Here is a 20,531-nt window from a genome sequence, read left to right on the forward strand (position 1 = left end):
AACATCAAGGTTTGGCTTTCTAAATTCTGAATCATCTGATATTCCTGAAATCCAATTTTCAAGGTCTGCTGTCAAGATCTCACTATCCACTAACACCAGAAGAAAATTCTTACAACTGGAATATACTGAACCTCGTGATTGATCTTGTGATGACCAACTAGACCATTTTGGACCAGAACCAACTGAATTATGGTATGGCGACCAACTTAGCAATTAGGAGTCGTTAAAAAATGCAGAACCTTAAAAGTGTAAATGCAAAAATAGTGTTCCAGCAATTAAGGAAAAATGGCTTGTAGTACAATGGCAATAAGTCATTCTTAAATGTAGTAGATAAAAGAATATCCAAATCTATCTCAAGCACATTAGTAAAGATTGGTCCTACACTATGAACTTTAAGGAGTTTGAACAAGTGTCAAGGACATCAAAGGCCTACTAGAATAAGAATAGATGTTTTAACTTTGCTGTCCATATTTAATAGATTGGTGTATAAATAAAACATTAACCATTTTTTTCATCTGAAATTGAGACGAAGAGATATCTCTATATGAAGAGCCAAGTAAAAGACCATTAGAGACTAGGTATTTGGCATCCATCTTAATTAGGATGGTATAGAATGTAAACATAGGTTGTAAATAATAATTTTGGAACTCTTTAAAGATATCCTAATTTATATTTTTTAATACAACAACAACAGTCCAACTAGTTGGGATTGGCTATATGTATATTTTGTTATCATATCCATATTTATGAGATCTGATATAGTTTTATGTTATCACAAAAACTTAAACTAATCCTTCATGCTTTTCATCCCCGCTTAGGAATGGCATCATGGTGTTATTTTATATCTTTTAATATAAAGAAAAATATTTGGATGAGTTATCCAACTGTATGGTACTATAAACTCACAAGGGCAAGAGTAGGTGCGATAGTTGAGACCACATGTGATGGAAATCAATAAGATACCCGCGACTGTATGGTACTATAAACTCACAAGGGCAATTGTATGGTACTATAACGAGAGTTCGACCCAAAAGATACCCGCGAGGAACCTTGAAAAAGCTTCATGCCTAATACTCTGGTCCTTACAAAATCATATGAAAAATCAACTCTGGTGCCTATGACCTTAACCTTCCACCATATCTTGGAATTACCCGAGTTATCAATATTGAAGATATGACACCCTACAAGGAACCACAAGATAAGACTCCACCTCACTTCCCAAGTACCCAACCTTCTACCTTATCGCATCCACAATCTATAATGCCTTCCCCACCTATACCCACTTATAAGAGGAGAAAAGAGGATATAAAGGATATTCTAGATGAACAACAAGTCTCCACTTGTAACGAGGGATATCAGATAATCAAAGATTCCATGTCAATTAGAAAGGATGATCAGATTCAAATTGCACATGAATCACAAAAGAAGTACTCCAACAACTCAACCCTGAACTCTACAATCAGTATTGCCTCATCACTTTATTGGAGATGAATGCTTTCAAGCCGGGGAGAGTTGATGGAAATCAAACTACATTTCAAAGTAGTGGAAAGAAAAAGGGCCGAATCAAATCACATTGGATTGATAGTGAACTCAGGTTCGGGTTCAATTGACGTTTTAGAGTTGCCACATGGCAACATCCTGCACAATTAGCTTCTTATTTTTTAGATTAACAATAAAGTAGAAGGAGAAAATAAATAAGAGAAAACATTGCAAGAATTATCATCTTGCAAAAAAGAAAGAGCATCATGCACAAAGAAGGAAGATATTTCTATAGAATCATCATCTTGCAAAAAAAAGAAAGAACATCATGCACAAAGAAGGAAGATTGTTTTACGAGAATATTTCAGAATCCTATCTTCGCAAAAGATGACCCGATACAATGTACTGAATCATCTTGATATGATTTTTATTTTTTTCTTTATTTGTAACTTTATTTTCTTCCTATATTTATGGCCTATATAAAGAGGCCAAAGTATTGTAATGGGATCATTAGTATTGGAATGAATAATTAGTTTTGTTTTTTCACAAATTGTATAAGTGGTGTGAGGCCACAACTTCCCCCCGATCAAGTTGGAGAACTTGGGCGAGTCCAAGATTAACCCCTACATTCCTCTCCTGTCTCATCCTCAACCATCTTGCATCGCTCTTCCTTGATGATCTTGGTACGAGATTGAACTTCTGCTTTGTTCTTTATTACTTAAATTAATTATTCTGCAAATCGGGTTTCTCTCGCCTTCTCTCCCTGTTTTAGCGCTTTTTCTTATTACCCACCTAACCATTTTTCTCTTCATATTAAGCATCCCTTTATGGTTGCCCTACATCATTGATGGTCTTTCATCCCCTTGGTTTCCCCAGAACCTTAGCATTACAAGAGTGCCTTCTTATAGCTAATGGAATCAAATGCAGCAGTAATTATTTGAAGAAAAATCCTTATTTGCTACTGATTTAGTTAACTAGAAAAAAAGCATAGTGTCTTACCAGCATATCAGGTAAATCAGGGTACAACACCACCTCAGGATAGACAGAGGTGAAAAAGAGGATATTGTTTCACTAATGTTAGCAGATAGGTGCTCATAAATTCATAATCTACTTATGACTATCATTGTATGGGGAAAAATTAAGATAGTTTTCTTGCTAACATCACATGCTAGATCTTCTATTATGAACGTCCATTAAGAAGAACACGTTTGAATACCCATAAAAATTTCAAAACCGAATTGTCTGATAGGTTCTTTAAGCCTCAGGTTGTGGAAGCAGCAGCACCTACACATACTGGCATATCATAATAACGGCCGGATCATGTTTGTGCTACCCATTAATTAAGGTGATCCCACAAAGACAAAGGTCTCAACGATGCAGTAAGACAAAAGAGTGAAGTTAGCAAAAACCCAAACCCTGCCTTCCCGATCGCGTCGCGATCACCAGCAATTAGAACCTTCAAAATCCATCCGAACCCCGATTCCCCATCTACAATTACCCAAATTCCGACCACCGAGCAATAAAAGAAAACGGCGACATCACAAATTCCATCGTAGAGACGAATCGAGCGCTAACCTTCCGTTTGAGGGGAGGAGTTGGGCATAGGGCTTGCGTCGCGGCAGAGAGGAGGAGATGAAGAAGGGAATCGGTCGTCCTAGTTGTCGTGACCAAAGCGGCAGCAGTAGCTGTTGTAGTTCTTGGAGTTCCACTTCGCTCCTTCTATTCTTCTCAGAAAACCTCTTCTTCTTCCCCTCCTCTTTGTCGACCAGTCTCTTCTTCCTCCGTCGTCGTTCGTCTTCCGCCGTTTGATCGTACTTTTCAATGTTTTATTAATTAATTATTATTGTGATTTGATCTCTGTTGTTCTTATGGGTGTAAGTATACCAAACATATAACCCACCCGTCTCGGATTCCGGACTTGGAAATGCAACTAATCGTGGGTCCCAGCAGTCTCGGCGGCTCGCGTACCGCGGGCGGAACGAACTCGAATGGCCGCCAGAATTTGAGCAAGGGGAAACGGAGCCGGGAACAGAGAGGAAACGGGAATCCGGAATAATTCTTTTAATGGGCGCGCCCCACTACGTAAAGCTACGCAGGCGTGCTTCTGACACCACAGGCGCCTATGGGCAAGCGCTCCTCTGGGGTCCACCTCGGAGAAAACACGGCCCAGTTCATCTCGAGTTGGTGCCGAAAGCGTGTACGTGCGACAGCGTCCACGATGCGACCACCATTGACCTACACGCCGGTGTCATCCCGCAGGAGTGAGTCACCCTCGGACACCAAAAGGGGTGATGTCAGCTCTCTTAAGGAGTGGATGGACAAAAAGCTTACATCATAAATTTATCATTAATATATAACTATATTTGAGATACCAAATAACAAATTTCACATATATGTATATATAATTTTTCTTGCCTTATATTGCCCACTTATATTTATATTTAGTATTTTAAGTGTGTCCTTATTTACTTGCAGTGGCTTATCGACCACGCTACATGCAAGCACGTAGCTGCTGGTGGTGCGGCGGCGGCCACAAGAATGGAGCGTCGGCATTCTCGTCGCTGCAGTAAAGGCAAGGGTGTTGCGACAAGCCTTGCTCACGGAGAACCTTCCGCACACCCATCACCAGTTCCTTGTTGCTCACCGCCCCTTCCTTCTTGAACAGCACCACCTGCACGGCGTTGGTGAACGCCCCGTACGCCTTCCCTCCCGCCTCGAACGGGCTCATGTCCGCCGACGTCTCGTTCGCCTGGCAACCGCTGAGGAGGATCCCGTCGTCGTGGCCTAGCGGAAGCGGCATCGGGTGCGTGCCGCCGTTAGGGAACCTCGCGCTCGCCTCTGCCCCAAACAGCTCCACCAGGTGGTCGCCGACGTGAAGGGAGTCGATGCCCGAGAGGGAGGCCAGGTGGCTCAGAACTGACTCGAACGGCATGGCTCTCGCCTTCCGTACTGCTGCGCTGCTGCCGGCGGCGATGGTGGATGGGCCTATCTGCTCCTTCTCCTTGTCAATGAGGCCGCCGCTGTGGCACGAGTCGGAGACGATGGTGAAGCTCGCCCCCCGCGGCACGCGGTCGACCAGTTGCCGGAAGTCCACGTCTACATACGTGCAGCTCCAAATCATGCAATGCGGCGGCCACGTTGCAGAGATCAAAACAGAGCTTACCGGTGATGAGATTGAAGTCACAGGGGACGATGGCCTCATCGGGCTTGTGCCAGCCATGGTGCGGCCCGACAGGCGGGATCAGTGTGCCGTGGCCGCTGTAATGGAAGAAGAGGACGTCGCCGGGCTCGGCCCGGCCGATCATGGTGGCGAGTGCCCCTCGGATGTTGGCGCCGGTGGGGAGGACGGCGGAGCCAGGGGCGTCAGTGAGGAGAACGACGTCGTCCGGGGCGAAGCCGAAGCGAGAGACGAGGACGTCGCGCATGGCGTGGACGTCGTTGATGCAGCCGCTGAGCTCATGGCGTGTGTGGGCGTAGTTGCACCCGACCAAGGTGGCCAACCGCTTCTTGCCCGCTTCCATTTCGCTTCCTCGATGTGCTCACAGGAAGAAGATGATGATGCTACTCACATTAGCGTGCTCAAGCCATAGTGTGCAGGGCTTTATATAGAGGACAAAGGATATGAGTGCCAATTTGCACCGAGTTAATTACATCCAATTGTTCATGAATCAATATGAGCTTGGAAAGCATTCCACAAATCGATCAAGGAATCCATGGGAGAGAACAACTATTGTTGTATTTGGATGGAAGACTTGCGTATGAGCCTGAATAGGTTTTGCTTTAAAGGTTTTGTTGCCCTCATCTTTGCTTTCACGCATGGGGAGCTGCAGGTGGCCATAAGAGTACTCAACCCCAATGGTTTTGGAAGAAGATTAAGTTGGAAAGGAAGCAACAAAGAAGTATGAGGAAATGGGGGGAAAAGATGTGGTTGATGATGGTACCATTTATGCATAGTTAAACATCCAAATATAATTAATGCATAGTTAAACATCTTCCATATCAACATTGAGAAGCACAGTGAGTTATGAAGTACTTGATATACTATATAAAATGATCATAGCAAACCAAAAAGTTCTAATGATTGAAGAGTGTACAACTAAGGTATATTAGCTCAAATGGTACATAGCATTATGTTGATTGCACATTTGAGGTTTCAGTCTTTGCATGAACCAACAAAAAAAATGTTATTAAATTGACAAATATTACACAACTCTTATAAAATGACTTTAACACCCCAATTCCAAAATCAAGACATCTCAAATTCCATTTTAATTTTTATGCAAAGCAGTGTTCCAAAATGATAAAAGAAAGAACATATGAGGACTTACAACACTGCCATTATATGTTCTCATCAACAAACATATCATCACCTGTTTATGTTTAAGATTGATCTTCTAGTATTGGTTCTAACTTGCTGAACAAGCACCAGCTCTAGCTTTGGCAGCAGCCTTCATGATGGATCATGAAAACTAGGATCATCTTCACCCTGTAAGACATTCATTGCTTTCATCAAATTCCTTCAAGAAAAATAAAGCCAATGGACTAGAATAAAACTATCGGTTTTACTTTCTCCAAACTGCACACAGATCCCTTGAGAATTCAGACAGGGGCTCTGTTGTATCATGAAGAAATTTCTCATTGATTTTACTCTCCACAGTGTGGAAGCAATATATTGTTAAATGCAGTGCTTCTACTCTCTAAGAATTTAATTCTGCAGTTCTCACAAGGCCAATCTGTACATATTTCTAAATCCAATGTATTTTGCATGTACAAGACTGTGTGTCTGTGATTTTGAGCATCTTTATGTGCTTGTGTGCTTTGTCAGAAATAGAGAGAGAGAGAGAGAGAGAGAGAGTGTGTGTGGGGTAGCAGAAGGGGATGGGTAATTCCTCTTTACATCACCTTTATGTGCACACACTTTAATCAGATGCCACTTAATGCTCTGGCCTACTGATTCCACTCACTGGTTAGTTCTGTGACCAAAGAATGATATGCTGTCTGCAAAGCTTCCTTTGTCTACCAACATCCCATCTTTCCATGGTCTTTCCTCCTTTTTGCAGTATCAAAAATGCTCCTGTAAGGTAAAAGAAACGAGCTTTCTGCTTTAGCTAAGCAGAGCCTTCCTTCATGCCGCTCCTCTTGCATCAAATGAGCTTCCCTCCCTCGCACTTGTCTGTGCACTTCCTTCATGCTCAAATCAAGCTCATCAGCAGGCACACCATGAACTGCGGGCCGAATCAGCTACTTTTTGTTGGTGCACTGTAAACGAATAAGAAAACAGAACAAGCAGCAATCAACATCCTTTTTATGTCTAAAAGTGTACTCAAATCTGGGATTAATCCTTCACAACCATCACACACACACACACACAGGCTTAAAGGTGATTCAGGTGGCTAAGATCCTTTATGATCTGACAAATTGGTCTAATGGCCTCCTTCCTTCCATGGCTTGATCTCTTTTGGAGCTATCCCGACTGTTCTCCACAAAATCCAACTTCTTCGTCACATGAACATTTGAGCGTGATCTTTGTCTTATCCTCGGTCACATGAATGCATTTAGATTTGTGCAGGGTGCAGAGAGGCTGTGGGCCTAAATGAGACAAGGCATTGAGCTCTGCAATCTCTGTCAAACACTATGAAGTTCTTTGGGATGGTCAAACGCAGTCTCTGGCTCCCAAGCAGCGGGTCACATGTGGATGGAGAAAGATCATGTGAGGCGCTGCAGTTGCCATATGCCGAATAGAATCTTCCATTATTTTCAAGTTCTAAGAACAGTTCTCAGTATGCAACAGTTCCTTCTTCGCACATCCTTCTCTTTCTCCCTTTTATACCCTGCTCTTCTCCATCTACCATCACCGACGCATCTTTCGCTCGGCGAGGTGAAGTGATGATGCATGCACCGGAGAGATGTATGTGTTGTCTACAGTGATGGCCTCCCAGATCCCAAGCTTCATCATCAATGAAAAGGGTTAGGAATGTCTGCTTTTGATTTCTGAAGCTTATAATATGTTTGGGAGGAGCTGCATCGAGTCCCACGTTCATGTAAATGACAGAAAAAGGCAAGTAGAAAAAGATGCTGCACCAAATGAGCAATGTTGCAGAGGATACATAGTTACATTATTATTCCATCCGCTTGCCACCTTTCCATGTGCTATCTGAACTCACGGGCCTGCTTTGATACTGCACAAGTTTAGAGAGTAGAGAGAGTGAGAGAGTACAACGGAATGAAGAACAGCATATACTGCATTGCAAAGCCTAGAAGCAGTTTGGTCTATTGGTGTCATCAGATCAATCAAACTTCAGCAGAGGAAGTAGTAGCTAGCAAATAGGGTCAGAGTAAGGGCAGGAATGTCACAAACTGGTATGCATTGCAGAGCTAGAGAGAGAGATGTCACAAACTGGTATGCATTGCAGAGCTAGAGAGAGAGAGAAAGAGAGAATAGAAAAATGTCTTTAGCTGGTTATGCTACATGGGAAGAAACCTTTTAAAAGAGGCCACAATTTCCCATGGAACAGTGCCATGTTAATTATTGATTGTACAATGTAATACCCAGTGATAGGAAAAGAGTAATACCAGAGAAGTTCCAGCTGATGCTCATAAAAGAAGATGGAACTGAATACTTGTGTATCACCAGATTTGAATGAAGAATACACATTCCTGTGGACACAAAAACACAGAAACCTGATGCATATTTAATCATGAGAGAGAGAGAGAGAGAGAGATAAAGGTTGGTGTTGTTTGTCTGTGAGGCTTTCTTAATGGAGAGCAGCGGAGACATGGTGGTCTCAATGGATTCAGCAAAGCCAGTGCCGGCGCCTTTCCTGACCAAGACTTACCAGCTGGTTGACGATCCCTGCACCGATCCAATCGTCTCCTGGGGTGGCGACGAAGGCACCTTCGTGGTATGGAGGCCACCGGAGTTCGCCAGGGATCTGCTGCCCAACTATTTCAAGCACAGCAACTTCTCCAGCTTCGTGAGACAGCTCAACACTTACGTATGGTTCCAATGCATAGCTCTGCATGCTCGTCTTCTTCGTCCTCGATGCTTCCTTTTCCTCTTCTCTGTGCTGGGTCGCGGTACTTGGTGATCTCTAGATCCCTTTCTTCTTAGACGCATGCTTAGTCTTCTAATTTGCTGCAGGGTTTCAGAAAGATCGCGGCGGATAGGTGGGAGTTTGCCAATGAGTACTTCAGGAGAGGAGAGAAGCATTTGTTGTCTGAGATACACAGAAGGAAGACCTCTCAAGTCCCTCAGTTCTTCCACTGCCACCCCCAGCACGCCTGGATTGAGCCACCTTCGGCAGTGCCGGGTGGCGACGTCGACTTCCTCTCGGCTCTTTCGGAGGACAACCAGAGGCTGAGGAAGAAGAACTCTCTGCTCTTATCAGAACTCACCCGCATGAAGAAGCTCTACAACGACATCATCTACTTCATCCAACACCATGTCGCCCCCCCAGTCGCGCCTGAACCAAGGCATGCCAGGTTGGTGGAGCTGCCGCCCTGCGATCAGAACCAGCCTGTTCCGGCGACCGCCGAGCCAGACAGCGGTGTCAAGCTCTTCGGCTTTCCGATCCATGGCAAGAAGCGGCTCAACCGCGAGACGATCTGCCTTGCAGAATCCAATCCTGAGGAGCAGAAACCACTGGAGAAATCCCTTGAGAGAGAAGGTTCAGTACAAGATGTTAGAGAGTCGTAATGCCGTCTCCCAAGCATTCAACTTTTGTGGCATTTTGTAAGGTTTTCAGCTGGGGAAGCTGAATCTGCCGTTCCTATGAGTAATTTAGCAGCATTTCTTTGTATTCCCAGTCTTTGAAGTAGATTCCACCTTTAGATTTCACAGTTGTGGGAGAGCTGGCTATTGTGGCAATCAAACATGGAAGAAAGATAATGATGCTGAACCCTGAGAGTAAGCTAGGATGACAACAGTCCTTGGTAAGTCCAACAAATTGGGATCGAGTTTAGATCCTCTGTTGTACTGCACATTGTTTAGAGAAAAATACTACCAACACCAAAAGAACAAATGTATACAAATCTTAATTTGTATAGACTCCAATATACAGTGAGAAACAAAGGCACAATCTTGAACTCAGGCATAGGTTCTGGACTCTTTGAACATATCAACAAAAACCAACTCTCATGAACGCAAACTGCAAGCCGCAAAACGATTGTGCGGTTCAGTCACTACAGGAACAAATAGGGGAATTGCCGCTTAAACCAAATCGAGCAAAACAGCCACCTGACACAGTTAATCGAGGACCAGTGACTGTAATATACTCCAAACATGATGAGTATGCTTCGTTCAGCTTTTAGATTATAGCACAGGCTCTTCCCGTATATGCATAGGTACACCTAGGAGAATGGCTTAAATTTGCTTGGATGTGCTACACCATGCTAATATCAACTTTGCTCTTGTGAATCTGAAAGGCAGGAGTGATCCAGCTGCCGCAGCTGCATTGAATGCCTGACCAGTTGAAGTATCCAAGGCGTGCATCACATTTGATGCATGAAAGTTTTCCTTCCAGCGCACCATCTTCAACTGCAACATGATAAGATCCATGGAGATGTTTAATTTGCCAGTATATTGGAGGTTTAGGGGGAAAGAAAAAAAAATTAGAGACTTGGGTAAACTCAAAAAAGCAGTCATTCCAACAAGATCCAAGTGCAGGCAACTATATAGCACTCAACCTTACTGTAGTTTGTCTGCTGACAAATATCAATGTGATATAGCCGATTAAGATCTTGAATACTCTTTAAGTGCAAAACTCTGAACAATGCAATTCCAAAGAAGCAAATGAATTACCTGAAGTCATCCACTTCAAGGGTTCAACAAACAACGAAGAACATTCTTGCTCCTGAAACCTATTAGACCAATTACCACTTTTTCGCTTTTGCCAATCAAAGAACGTCTCATTCTCACCAGGCACATGGCTAACGACATTCTCTTGCGATACAACAATTCTCCTGCATTTCTTGCAGCGGTAAGCTGTAGTATGTTGATTTCCCTTGCGGACTTCCTCAGAAGAGTTGGACTCTAGTGGCAAACCAGGATCAGCACCAAATATGGAACTGTCTATTTTCTCCCCCTGTTTATATGAATGACCTGAAAACAAACACTTGTAATAAGTGAAGTGTCGGAACTCTTTGTGTGATGTGAAACAAAGCAAGGTTGATAGGTAGGTGAAAGAGGAACTGGTACGGTAGACAGATAATTAGAGAGAAAGAAATATCAGGCCAACCAGCCTGAGAAGAGATTCATAACTTCAGCAGTAGATTCATATCTTCTAGTTAACTCAAGACATAAGCACTATTAATAGTTGAAGACCGTTAGTCCTTTCACTTAAAAGAACAGTAAACAAGGAATATAATAAGAAAAGAAATACATTCCCTCAGCTGTGTGCGTGCTTAATCCAAGAGCCCAATTAACTGGTCAAATCTAAACTGTTTGGATAATCTTTAGCTGTACCATAGCAACTAGTCACTGTTTTGTTTTGAAGGACTCCCCAGAAAGGTCTTAGGAGTCTTGTTAAGGAAAAGATTAGCAGTTAATTCTTTCATTATGAAAGCTGATGTGTGGGCAGGACTTTTTATCATGACTTTGTCTAAGGCTCCCAGTTGGGACAAAATCGATGATCAATTGAATGATTATGTCTCCTTTCAGCCAAAAGCCAAAATGGGGGCCAAAAATGACTAAATCAAGAATCTTAGAGCCTTCCCTTATCTGGTAACCTTCTCTATTGGAGCAAGTAACCAGGAGGGCCTCCTGATCGATCTGGGACTTCATCATCCATATGGCTGATGCTTGCAAGTCCAGCAAACAGACAGTTGTATAAGAATAATTGATCATCGATTTTGTCCCAACTGGGAGCCTTAGACAAAGTCATGATAAAAAGTCCTGCCCACACATCAGCTTTCATAATGAAAGAATTAACTGCTAATCTTTTCCTTAACAAGACTCCTAAGACCAACCATAGAAGGACCTGATGTCTAGCCTGAACTTGACCCAGCACAAAAGAGAAAGAATCATAATGCAATTCATGATAAAAAAAAAATTGCATACTTGGTTACAGATAGGTCTTCCGGAATATAAAGAATGCACATTAATCCACAGTTAAGAACCCACCTAATACTTTTAAGCGGAAGCGCTTGTAGATGGGGTTTTCAGTATCTACTTTGAAACCCATTTCTTCAAATAAACTTAACTGCAAGAATTAGACATTAATTTAGTCAAGGGTTTTTTTATAACACTATTTTCACAGGAGCACACCAGCACCCAAAAGTAACCTACCTGATCCAGGAAACCATCATTTGGGCTGACAGACTCACAGATTTCACGCAAGGACTCAAGTGCATCTGTAAACATAAACACCACGTACACCAATTAGTAAAGAGAAACTAGCATAACAGTTCTAAGATTTCACCATTGTTAGCAAGTGTGACTGTGTGACTATAGTCGCTGCAGTCTGTCCACATAGATTCGACAATAGTCTACATTTGACAACAAATATAAGAACAGAAAATAGTCTCCAAACCTTCCATAGATTTATGTTCTGTTCTCATTAGGTACGCAATTATTACGGCAGCACTGCAACAAAACCCACAAAAAACACATAAGGAAGATAAGCTAGAGAAGCAAAAATGTACAGAAAAGAACATCAGCTGATTCAGTAAATAGTTAATATTGCCCCATCTTGAGAATGTCACTTGCAAAAAGAGTCAGATTCCCGATCCTGATCAACATGTAATTATCAGCCAAAGGCTTAATAAACAAATCAATCAATATGGTTTTTTCATGCGACTCATTCCAAAAGATAGGTTACATTAAGAGGTAGGTTATATAGGGATGCATCAAAAGCCAAAAAATAAAAAAAGAAAGGGACAAAATACCTCAATTCAATACAGCAGAGTAGTGATCTATAACCTGGTCTTGAATCCTGAAGTTATAACCCTGTATGGTATAAAATTTCCTACCCAGCAACTTAGCTTGTCATTATATAAGTCATAGCAATTGGCAGATAACAACATGCATTTAGGTACTGCTTCTTTCTTTTTTTTTTTGGCAAAGGATTAGTGAAGATGGGTTTTGATCCTAAGAACCTATGATGATCCGCCAAAGTCTCTACCGGTCAAGCTACCAAACACCTTATAAAAAAAAAAACCTTATGTTAGATGAGTTCCAAATTTTCAACCTTTGATAAATGTAAATTGTATGATAAGTGATCTAAGGACCTAGTGATAAATCGTAACACTATTAAATCCTTGATTAAAAGTGCATGATAAAATTAATTAATAAACTTTAACCACCAAAGACCAGCCAGGGTCATAAGGGTGAAGCAACAATGACAAGCTCTGGCATTTCTGGATTTTGCCTCAGTTTCAGTGATTCAGGATGCCGGGAGAAGTATATATATCTCGTCTTACTAATACAGCCTTATGTATCGTTTATTTCATCGACAGGTACATAAATCTCAACCAATAAATTATACAGAGATCACACATCCCAGAATCTCAATTAACCAAACTCCCAAATATATATCTTGCAAGTAAGAGGCAAACCACGTATATTATATCAAAGATTCCGTTTTTGATGACAGAGAAAGCATGACGAATGAACAACGAGAACAGAGTATCAAAGCTTTTAGAGAGAGATGCAAACCCAGAGTAAACCTAAATACCTTCGCGACACTCCTGCGAAGCAATGCACCAACACGCCCCCCTCCTTCCTGCCCTGATCAATGAAATCCAAGCACACATCCAGATGATCCAACAGGTTCTCGTCTTCTGTATCCCTCAACGGCACCGCCATCCTCACCAGCTTCAACTCCGGCCCGGCACGCTCGAGAGAGCACACCAGCTTCCCCGGTGCCAGCGACTTCCTCGGGGAGCCATCGGCGCCAGCGAACACCTTCCTGATCTCCTCCGTCGGGATGGAGATCTCGGACCGCCAGTCGGAGAAGAAGGAGATAGAGGCGGAGCTGAGGAGTGACAGGACGTGGGTGATCTCGGGGCTTCCGTTCTTGAGCACCTCGGCGGCGGCAGTGATGTCGCCGAAGAAGAGGCGGTCCCGAACCAGGTAAGGCATCGCCGGTGATCTCCCAACCCTAGCTCTCTCTCTCTCTCTCTCTCTCTCTCTCTCTCTCTCTCTCTCTGGAAAAGGAGAGACGCTGCCTTGCTTGGTTTCTCTTGCACGCTCAAAACCCTCCTCTCCCGATCGAGGGAGACGCTTTCATTCGGCAGGGAATTGATTTGAGGGGGTTTTTTTTTTTGGCATTAAATAAAATATATAGAAAAAAAGGGAAATTATTTATCGCTTTTATGTTACACAATCCAAATGCTTTTATATATTCTCCTACTAAAATATTAATTAAAAGAATGCATACTCAACTTAATTTTTTATTAATAATTTAATTTTAAATTAATAAAAAGATTATATTTAGACATGCAAACTAATTAATGTATTTATAGGTTTGAGGTTTAAGTAATTTTCCTTAACCCCTTTTTTTAGAAAATTAGCTCAAAATAAATAATTAATTAATATAGCTTGATCTTAAATTGTTCCCATGAGGTGGATCCAAAATTAGTCTTGAAAGGAGCAGTAGGGAATCTTCCAAATATATTTTCTTTGTACTTTTAAAGGCTTTTAATTATTTTTCTTTTCATAGTACAAAAATGCGAAAAGAAAAAGAAAAAAAATTAACTAGCTTTATATATAACTAAGTGCATTATTATCCTCAAATATCCGAAGAGTTAAGTGTGGATAATCCAAAGTAATTGGGTGGATATTTCTATGTGCCCTTAGCAATTTGTACTTGGGATCATGCTGTTTCATGCCGAAACAAAGTTTGTCGCTGTTATGAGAGCGACTGATGTGCATATATTCATCGTCGATTTTTATTACCATACATTTTTATGAAAATGTTTATTTATGTCTCCATCGCTTTTTCTTTTCAGGTTTTTTTATTTTTTACCAAGTTAATTGTCGGTGATTTTTTTTGTCATCAAATGTATTTACCATCTAAGTTATGTGGATTCTCACACCAAGATCAACTAATTGGCATAAAGAGTATAATTATATTAAAATATTAAATTTTCAGCAAATACAACTTCATAAATCAAGCTCCCAAGGAAGAGAATGTATTTTATAAGACACCAATCATGGCATAATGATGTATTAACAACTTAGATTAATGATTAACCATATAAAGTGATAAATAATCATGCTAGTTACATGACTGATAAATAATATATTAATATATATATATATGAATAATAATATTATTATATTATTAAATATAGTAAAATACTTTATATGTCATTGACGTCCTAGTCAACTTGACGTAATTCAGACTCATACTCAGGAAATTATCCGAGGTGCCTTCAAGATAGAAATGTTGAGCTTTCAATGTGTCACCTACACAAAGATCGTGATTAAGAGAAGTTTGTGGTTCAATCCCTCCGATACCCAAGTTAATAACATGAGATATAAGAGTATATATGTATGTGGTCTAAGAGAGCCCCTTATTTTCTTTATCATATCGAGGATATGTTTTTATACTTAATCACAAACGGGGATAGTCTATAATAGTTTTAATAGTCGTAATTCAAACCTGTACTCACAAAATTATCCGAGATGCCCTCAAGATAGAAATATTGAGCTTTTAAGGCACCATCTCTAAAAAGACCGTGATTAAGAAAAGTTTATGGTTCAATCCTTTCAATATCCAAGTTAATAACCTAAGATATATGAGTATATATATGTATGTGATATAAGAGAGCCCTTATTTGCTTTTAACGATATATGTATGTATGTAGAGAGTATATATGTATGTAGAGAATATGTTTTTAACGATCTTTCTTAATCTCTTGTCCATCGATAATAAGAGAGGGATAACTGTTTACGGATAATGTACTCCCTATTAACGTCTATAAGTTGATTTTCATATCAATTATCATGACTCGATTTGATGGGATAAATTATTTATTAATTTATTATAATAAATAATATTATTATATTTATCAAATACAAGTATGCATATAATATTTTTCATACTGGAATCCCTGTATCACGTATATAAGTCAGTTTTCATATCAACTCAATTTGATGAGATAAATTATTTATTAATTTATTATTTATAAATAATATTATTATATTATCCGATGCATATGATCTCTTTCATACTCAAATCTCTCTATCACGTCTTATAAGTTAATTTTTATATTAATTATCATTACTTGATTTGATAGGATAATTTTTTATTAATTTATTCTACATAAATAATATTATTATATTATCAAATATAGTATGGTGCACATAATCTCTTTCATGCTTAATCCCTCTATCACATCTATTAGTACGTTTTATATGAATTATCATGATTCGATTCGATTTAATGAGATAAATTATAGTTTATTATGCATAAATCATTGATATATATATATATATATATATTATAACTATCTTCATTCATAAATTCTTCTTCTTACAATTAAGATATAAATATATCGACGTGATAAAACCTATTAACACCTTAATTTCATATGACTAGTATTTCATCACGATGGAACCCTCTCGTAACATGGTTAATACTTTTATCATCATATAACTAATACGATAGTAGCTTTCAAACATTACTATCTATCAATAATTGTATCATCATATTTTTTTATTTCGACGTCGTATGATTACACCGACATTAAATCACAACCTCGAGAGTAATGATCTTAAACTTTACTAAAAAAAATCTCTCGAGTACATTCTCTATGCCATACTCTTTTGGTGCATTTGGTTATAAATATAATTCAAAACATTAACCCAAAAAAATATTTATACTTTGAAGGGATTTTATTAGGCATATGCATCCTTTATAATTTTATAGGATTTAGGACAACTTCAAATCTAATAGTTTCAAACATCTCGACCCGACACCCTCATTAGATAATCAATTAGATAATCAAATTCTACTTTAACATGTTGTATTTTTTTCTAACTCCATTCAAGTATAAACACATATAGGGATTTTTAAAAATTTAAATTATTTTCTGAAAAATCATCTTATCTTTTTTAAAATAGAAATTTCACGTATTATTTAACATGGATAGAAACTACTCCATGTTAAATAGGTAATTATTTAACATGGATAGAAATTTCAGGTATTATTTAAAAACAAGAAAATAGGTAAATAATTTCTATTTTTTGGTCATCATAGATGGAAACTACATCCCATAATAAACGAGGGGTACTTTAGTCTTTTCCTATGACCAAACCATTGTGCCTCCCGCAATTTAGGCCACGTCACCCAACGGCTACTTCTGGAACGACGACGCGCGTCCTCAGCCGTAGGATCTCAGAGATCGGACCGTTGCGTGTTCGAGAGAAGAAACAAATTCGACCGTTGGGAACAATGCCTCCTCCCCTTTTAACCTCGCCGCCCCTTTTCCGACCCGCACCGAAATCTTGGGAAGGAGGGGGAGTCGGAGGCGTCGTAGCAGGGGAGCAGGGGAAGAAGAAGACATGGCTTCGAGACCTCAGACTGTGGTTTCTCAGCAACAGAGAGGTAAAGATGACCACTTCGGAAACCTGTTCTCGATTATTTTCTTCGCCTTCCTTGTTTTGGTCTCCTGTTCCTTCTTGGTTCGTCGATGTTCTTTCTCCACTCTCGGGATTATACGTGGGTGTCTCGTAAAGATTCCAATTTTCGTTGTTTCGGTTCTTGTTCCTTTCGATGCTTTCAGGTCTGTAGATGATTTCCCTGTGCCCCACGTTGCAGTAGTCTTTTGCTGATTTCTGGTCGTTAACATGCGAGAAAGATTTCCCCTTTTTCTTCGTGAGGTTTTCTTCCGAATGACTTGCAGTTACTTGTGTTGGTAGCTTCTTCTTTCTTGGTCTCAATGAGTACCGCCTGTTTCTTGACCACATGCGTATGTGCACTAAACATTTCTTCTGTTTATGGTGCAATTGTTTAGGTGGGGTGGCGCCGGCGGGAAAGCAGAAGAACGTCGCTGTGGCAGATGGGAGGAATCGCCGAGCGCTCGGAGACATTGGTAATCTGGTTACCGTCCGAGCTGTTGAGGGGTGAGAGCAGCAAAGCATTGCCTTCATAGTATAATCATGCGCTTCATCGATTCTTTTGATGACACCTTACCATGTTTTCATCGAATCAGGAAGCCGGAACCCCATATAAATCGCCCCATCACTAGGTAGCTTCGATCGACATAACCCATTCCTTTTGAATCCATCGCTCATCTTCCTTCCCCATATGTTGTAAGAATTATCTTATATCTATGATTTATCTTCTTAGAAGTTTCGGTGCTCAACTTCTGGCCAAAGCACAAGCTGCAGCTGCTGTTAACAAGGTAGAAATGCTTGCTGTTCCCTACTCTCTTAAATCTTCTCTTTGGTCCCAAATTGTACGTGCAAACGAGCAATCTGCTGATGATAATCTGCCATTGCAATTGCAGATACCTGTGGCTATCCCACCCGATGCAGCAGTCGGTAGAGCTGGTAGAAAACCAGCTAAAAAAGTCGCAATAAAAAACAAGGAGGAGAAGATCGCCCCGTTGAGTCCTGCAAAGAATGAGGAACCAAAGCAAACACACAGCAAATCTTCCAGAAAGAAGGTTCCCACAATGACATCCGTGCTCACGGCTCGAAGCAAAGTATATGACCAACTCAAACATCTCTACTGCATACATGCACTTGCTACAATTCACCTGTGCACTATAACTCTGATTGTCTCATCTAAGGTTGCTTGTGGGATCGTTGATAAGCCGAAGGAGTTGGTAGACGACATCGATGCTGCAGATGCCGAGGATCAGTTGGCCGTCGTGGATTACATAGAGGACATCTACAAGTTCTATAGATCTGCTGAGGTATGTGTCTCTCTGCGTTCCTCAAGCCACATAGGAGTCTCTCAGTATCGGTGCTAAAGTTGCTCCTTTCGACTGCTGATGCAGCACGACGGCAGGCCACGCGGCTACATGGATTCCCAGGTGGAGATCAACGCGAAGATGAGAGCAATTCTAGCGGACTGGCTGATAGAAGTGCACCACAAATTCGAGCTGATGCCCGAGACGCTGTACCTTACGTTATACATCATCGATCGGTACCTCTCCATGGACGTGGTCTTGAGGAGAGAATTCCAGCTTGTTGGGGTGTCTGCCATGCTCATCGCCAGCAAGTATGAGGAGATTTGGGCGCCGCAGGTGTGTAAAGCTTGAGCAAGTGTAAGTTACGGTGAGGTCTTCTCCGCTGAACCGGGCAGCATCATCTGGTTGCAGGTCGATGATTTCATCTGCATATCAAACATGGCTTACACCAGAGAGCAGATCCTTGGAATGGAGAAGGGGATCCTGAACAAGCTCGAGTGGAACTTGACGGTCCCGACGTCCTATGTGTTCCTCGTGAGGTTTCTGAAGGCTGCATCATGCGATACCGAGGTAAGACTTCGAGGCGGGGCGACGATGGACATACCCATAGAGAGTTCATAACGCAGTTTGATGTGATCAAAATGCAGATGGAACACATGGTCTTCTTCTTCTCCGAGTTGGCTATGATGCAGTACTCGATGGTGACGCACCGGCCGTCCATGGTCGCTGCTTCCGCAGTCTATGCAGCCCGGTGCACCCTAAGGAAGAGCCCTCTCTGGACCGACACACTTGAGCGCCACACAGGGTTCTCGGAGCAGCAACTGCTGTATGTGACTTGTTAAGATTGTGATTATTGATGATGGCTTGCAGTAAAGCTAACTGGGCATGAACTGATGATGATGATGCAGGGAATGCACGGAGATTCTGGTGAACTGTCATGCGGCGGCGCCGGAGAGCAAGCTGAAGGCCGTGTACAAAAAATACTCCGGTGAAAAATTTGGGGGTGTGGCAATATTGCATCCGCCGGCGACCAAATTGGTACAGGAGTTAAAGGCTGCAAGGAAGTGATCGGAAAGTTACTGATCAGCGTAATTATGGCGTGTTATGTTTGTTTCATGTTCTTCATGAAAGGAAGAGTGTGGGGGGTGAAGCTGAAAGCAGCAGCATGAGGATGGTAGAGTGTGGCTTTCTTGCTCCTCGTGCTCTTTAACCATAGTAGTTTGGGGCACGTTAAAGCAGCTATGTTATGATTCTACATGTCAAATTATTCGTTTGTCGAGAAAACCCATTGCAGCATCATATTGTGGGGGAAAAAAGGAATAAAAAAAAGGAATTTACATGATTCTTTTTTTTATTTGCAAAGGAAAAAAGAACTGCATTTTTTTTTATTATATTGAAATATAAAAAAATAGTTTTCTCTTGAATTGCAGGGATGTGATGTGGATTCTGGTCATCCTATGCCCACTAGGACATTCCATCTTCCTTTCAATATAAGAGATTTTTTTTATTTTTTATATATATATCACTGTAGCATACAATATATATATATATATATGATTTTTCTATAAAGTTTCTTTATTTTTATGTTTTCTCACAAAGGGATTCATATTTTTGTCTTTTTAGATAGTGTCCAATATATTTTTTAATCCTATAAATATTATTTTCCTTTCTTTTTTGGTCGCCTTCATCCCGTCATGCTTGACTTTCTTCATCTATCGCGTTCGTCCATAGCTTTTTTTTATTGCCCATTGTTTTATTTATTATTTTTCTTTTCTTTCTCATGAGAAGGATGACGACGAGGAATGATAAGCGACGGAGAAGGAGGAAGAAGAAACAACAAATGAGAAAGAGAAGGAAAGGATATTTATAGAATTATATTATTGTATAAAATAAAAACAAGAGACCTTTTTGGAGGAAAAAATAGAAAAAATTCAAAAAAAAAATTACATATTTATCAACATGATTAATTATCATTAAATTTTTTAGTTATTTAAATATATATAATTCTAAATTCAAATTAGTTAATATCAATTATACATAATTAAACAAGTTTTTTTTAGATATATGTAAATGAAAGAATCTTAATATTGAAGATATATATTTTTTACATACACCATATCAGAATTTATAATGTATATGCTATTTCCTAACTTTGAAATGTACAAGTAAGATTAATTTTTTAGTAAGAT

At 40.4% G+C, this 20,531-nt stretch overlaps 4 protein-coding genes across 5 annotated transcripts; 2 read left to right on the forward strand and 2 right to left on the reverse strand.

The window, feature by feature from the left end:
* Positions 1 to 3,790: 3,790 nt before the first annotated feature.
* Positions 3,791 to 5,214, reverse strand: LOC135672390 (metacaspase-9-like). Its single transcript, XM_065180863.1, has 2 exons — positions 4,643 to 5,214; positions 3,791 to 4,575 (listed from the first exon to the last, which is right to left on the reverse strand). Exons 1-2 carry the CDS (start codon positions 4,998 to 5,000, stop codon positions 3,971 to 3,973), a joined length of 963 nt encoding a protein of 320 aa, XP_065036935.1. The 5' UTR covers positions 5,001 to 5,214; the 3' UTR covers positions 3,791 to 3,970.
* Positions 5,215 to 8,103: 2,889 nt separating this feature from the next.
* LOC135645250 (heat stress transcription factor B-4b-like) lies at positions 8,104 to 9,316 on the forward strand. The gene is made up of 2 exons (XM_065163441.1): positions 8,104 to 8,474; positions 8,621 to 9,316. The coding sequence occupies exons 1-2, from the start codon at positions 8,238 to 8,240 to the stop codon at positions 9,173 to 9,175; spliced, it is 792 nt and encodes a 263-aa protein (XP_065019513.1). The 5' UTR covers positions 8,104 to 8,237; the 3' UTR covers positions 9,176 to 9,316.
* A 177-nt stretch (positions 9,317 to 9,493) lies between these two features.
* On the reverse strand, positions 9,494 to 13,723 carry LOC135645244 (uncharacterized). The gene is made up of 6 exons (XM_065163435.1): positions 13,152 to 13,723; positions 12,009 to 12,061; positions 11,765 to 11,829; positions 11,600 to 11,678; positions 10,280 to 10,579; positions 9,494 to 10,015 (listed from the first exon to the last, which is right to left on the reverse strand). Exons 1-6 carry the CDS (start codon positions 13,556 to 13,558, stop codon positions 9,861 to 9,863), a joined length of 1,059 nt encoding a protein of 352 aa, XP_065019507.1. The 5' UTR covers positions 13,559 to 13,723; the 3' UTR covers positions 9,494 to 9,860.
* Positions 13,724 to 16,944: 3,221 nt separating this feature from the next.
* Positions 16,945 to 19,723, forward strand: LOC135672391 (G2/mitotic-specific cyclin S13-7-like). 2 transcript variants are annotated; one of them, XM_065180866.1, is made up of 10 exons: positions 16,945 to 17,030; positions 17,440 to 17,548; positions 17,638 to 17,673; positions 17,778 to 17,829; positions 17,935 to 18,132; positions 18,220 to 18,345; positions 18,430 to 18,678; positions 18,754 to 18,912; positions 18,990 to 19,168; positions 19,251 to 19,723. In XM_065180866.1, exons 1-10 carry the CDS (start codon positions 16,988 to 16,990, stop codon positions 19,408 to 19,410), a joined length of 1,311 nt encoding a protein of 436 aa, XP_065036938.1. In that variant the 5' UTR covers positions 16,945 to 16,987; the 3' UTR covers positions 19,411 to 19,723. The 2 variants fall into 2 exon arrangements, with proteins under 2 accessions (XP_065036938.1, XP_065036937.1); XM_065180865.1 differs by having other exon boundaries at positions 17,775 to 17,829; positions 19,251 to 19,720.
* The last annotated feature ends 808 nt before the right edge of the window (positions 19,724 to 20,531 follow it).

Source organism: Musa acuminata, chromosome BXJ1-4 (assembly GCF_036884655.1).
Source record: "Musa acuminata AAA Group cultivar baxijiao chromosome BXJ1-4, Cavendish_Baxijiao_AAA, whole genome shotgun sequence".
In the NCBI taxonomy this organism is placed as follows: Eukaryota; Viridiplantae; Streptophyta; class Magnoliopsida; order Zingiberales; family Musaceae; genus Musa; species Musa acuminata.

What these genes read in the sequence shown, in the direction of transcription:
- LOC135672390 (XM_065180863.1), bottom strand. Translation starts at nt 5,000, where the DNA reads ATGGAAGCGGGCAAGAAGCGGTTGGCCACCTTGGTCGGGTGCAACTAC. An exon ending in TGACTTCAATCTCATCACCG is followed by an intron (nt 4,576 to 4,642) that starts GTAAGCTCTGTT and finishes GCACGTATGTAG; the next exon opens with ACGTGGACTTCCGGCAACTG.
- LOC135645250 (XM_065163441.1), top strand. Translation starts at nt 8,238, where the DNA reads ATGGAGAGCAGCGGAGACATGGTGGTCTCAATGGATTCAGCAAAGCCA. An exon ending in TGAGACAGCTCAACACTTAC is followed by an intron (nt 8,475 to 8,620) that starts GTATGGTTCCAA and finishes AATTTGCTGCAG; the next exon opens with GGTTTCAGAAAGATCGCGGC.
- LOC135645244 (XM_065163435.1), bottom strand. Translation starts at nt 13,558, where the DNA reads ATGCCTTACCTGGTTCGGGACCGCCTCTTCTTCGGCGACATCACTGCC. An exon ending in ATGATGGTTTCCTGGATCAG is followed by an intron (nt 11,679 to 11,764) that starts GTAGGTTACTTT and finishes TAATTCTTGCAG; the next exon opens with TTAAGTTTATTTGAAGAAAT. An exon ending in CTTGAAGTGGATGACTTCAG is followed by an intron (nt 10,016 to 10,279) that starts GTAATTCATTTG and finishes ATCATGTTGCAG; the next exon opens with TTGAAGATGGTGCGCTGGAA.
- LOC135672391 (XM_065180865.1), top strand. Translation starts at nt 16,988, where the DNA reads ATGGCTTCGAGACCTCAGACTGTGGTTTCTCAGCAACAGAGAG. An exon ending in ATAAATCGCCCCATCACTAG is followed by an intron (nt 17,674 to 17,774) that starts GTAGCTTCGATC and finishes TTATCTTCTTAG; the next exon opens with AAGTTTCGGTGCTCAACTTC. An exon ending in AGGAGATTTGGGCGCCGCAG is followed by an intron (nt 18,679 to 18,753) that starts GTGTGTAAAGCT and finishes ATCTGGTTGCAG; the next exon opens with GTCGATGATTTCATCTGCAT.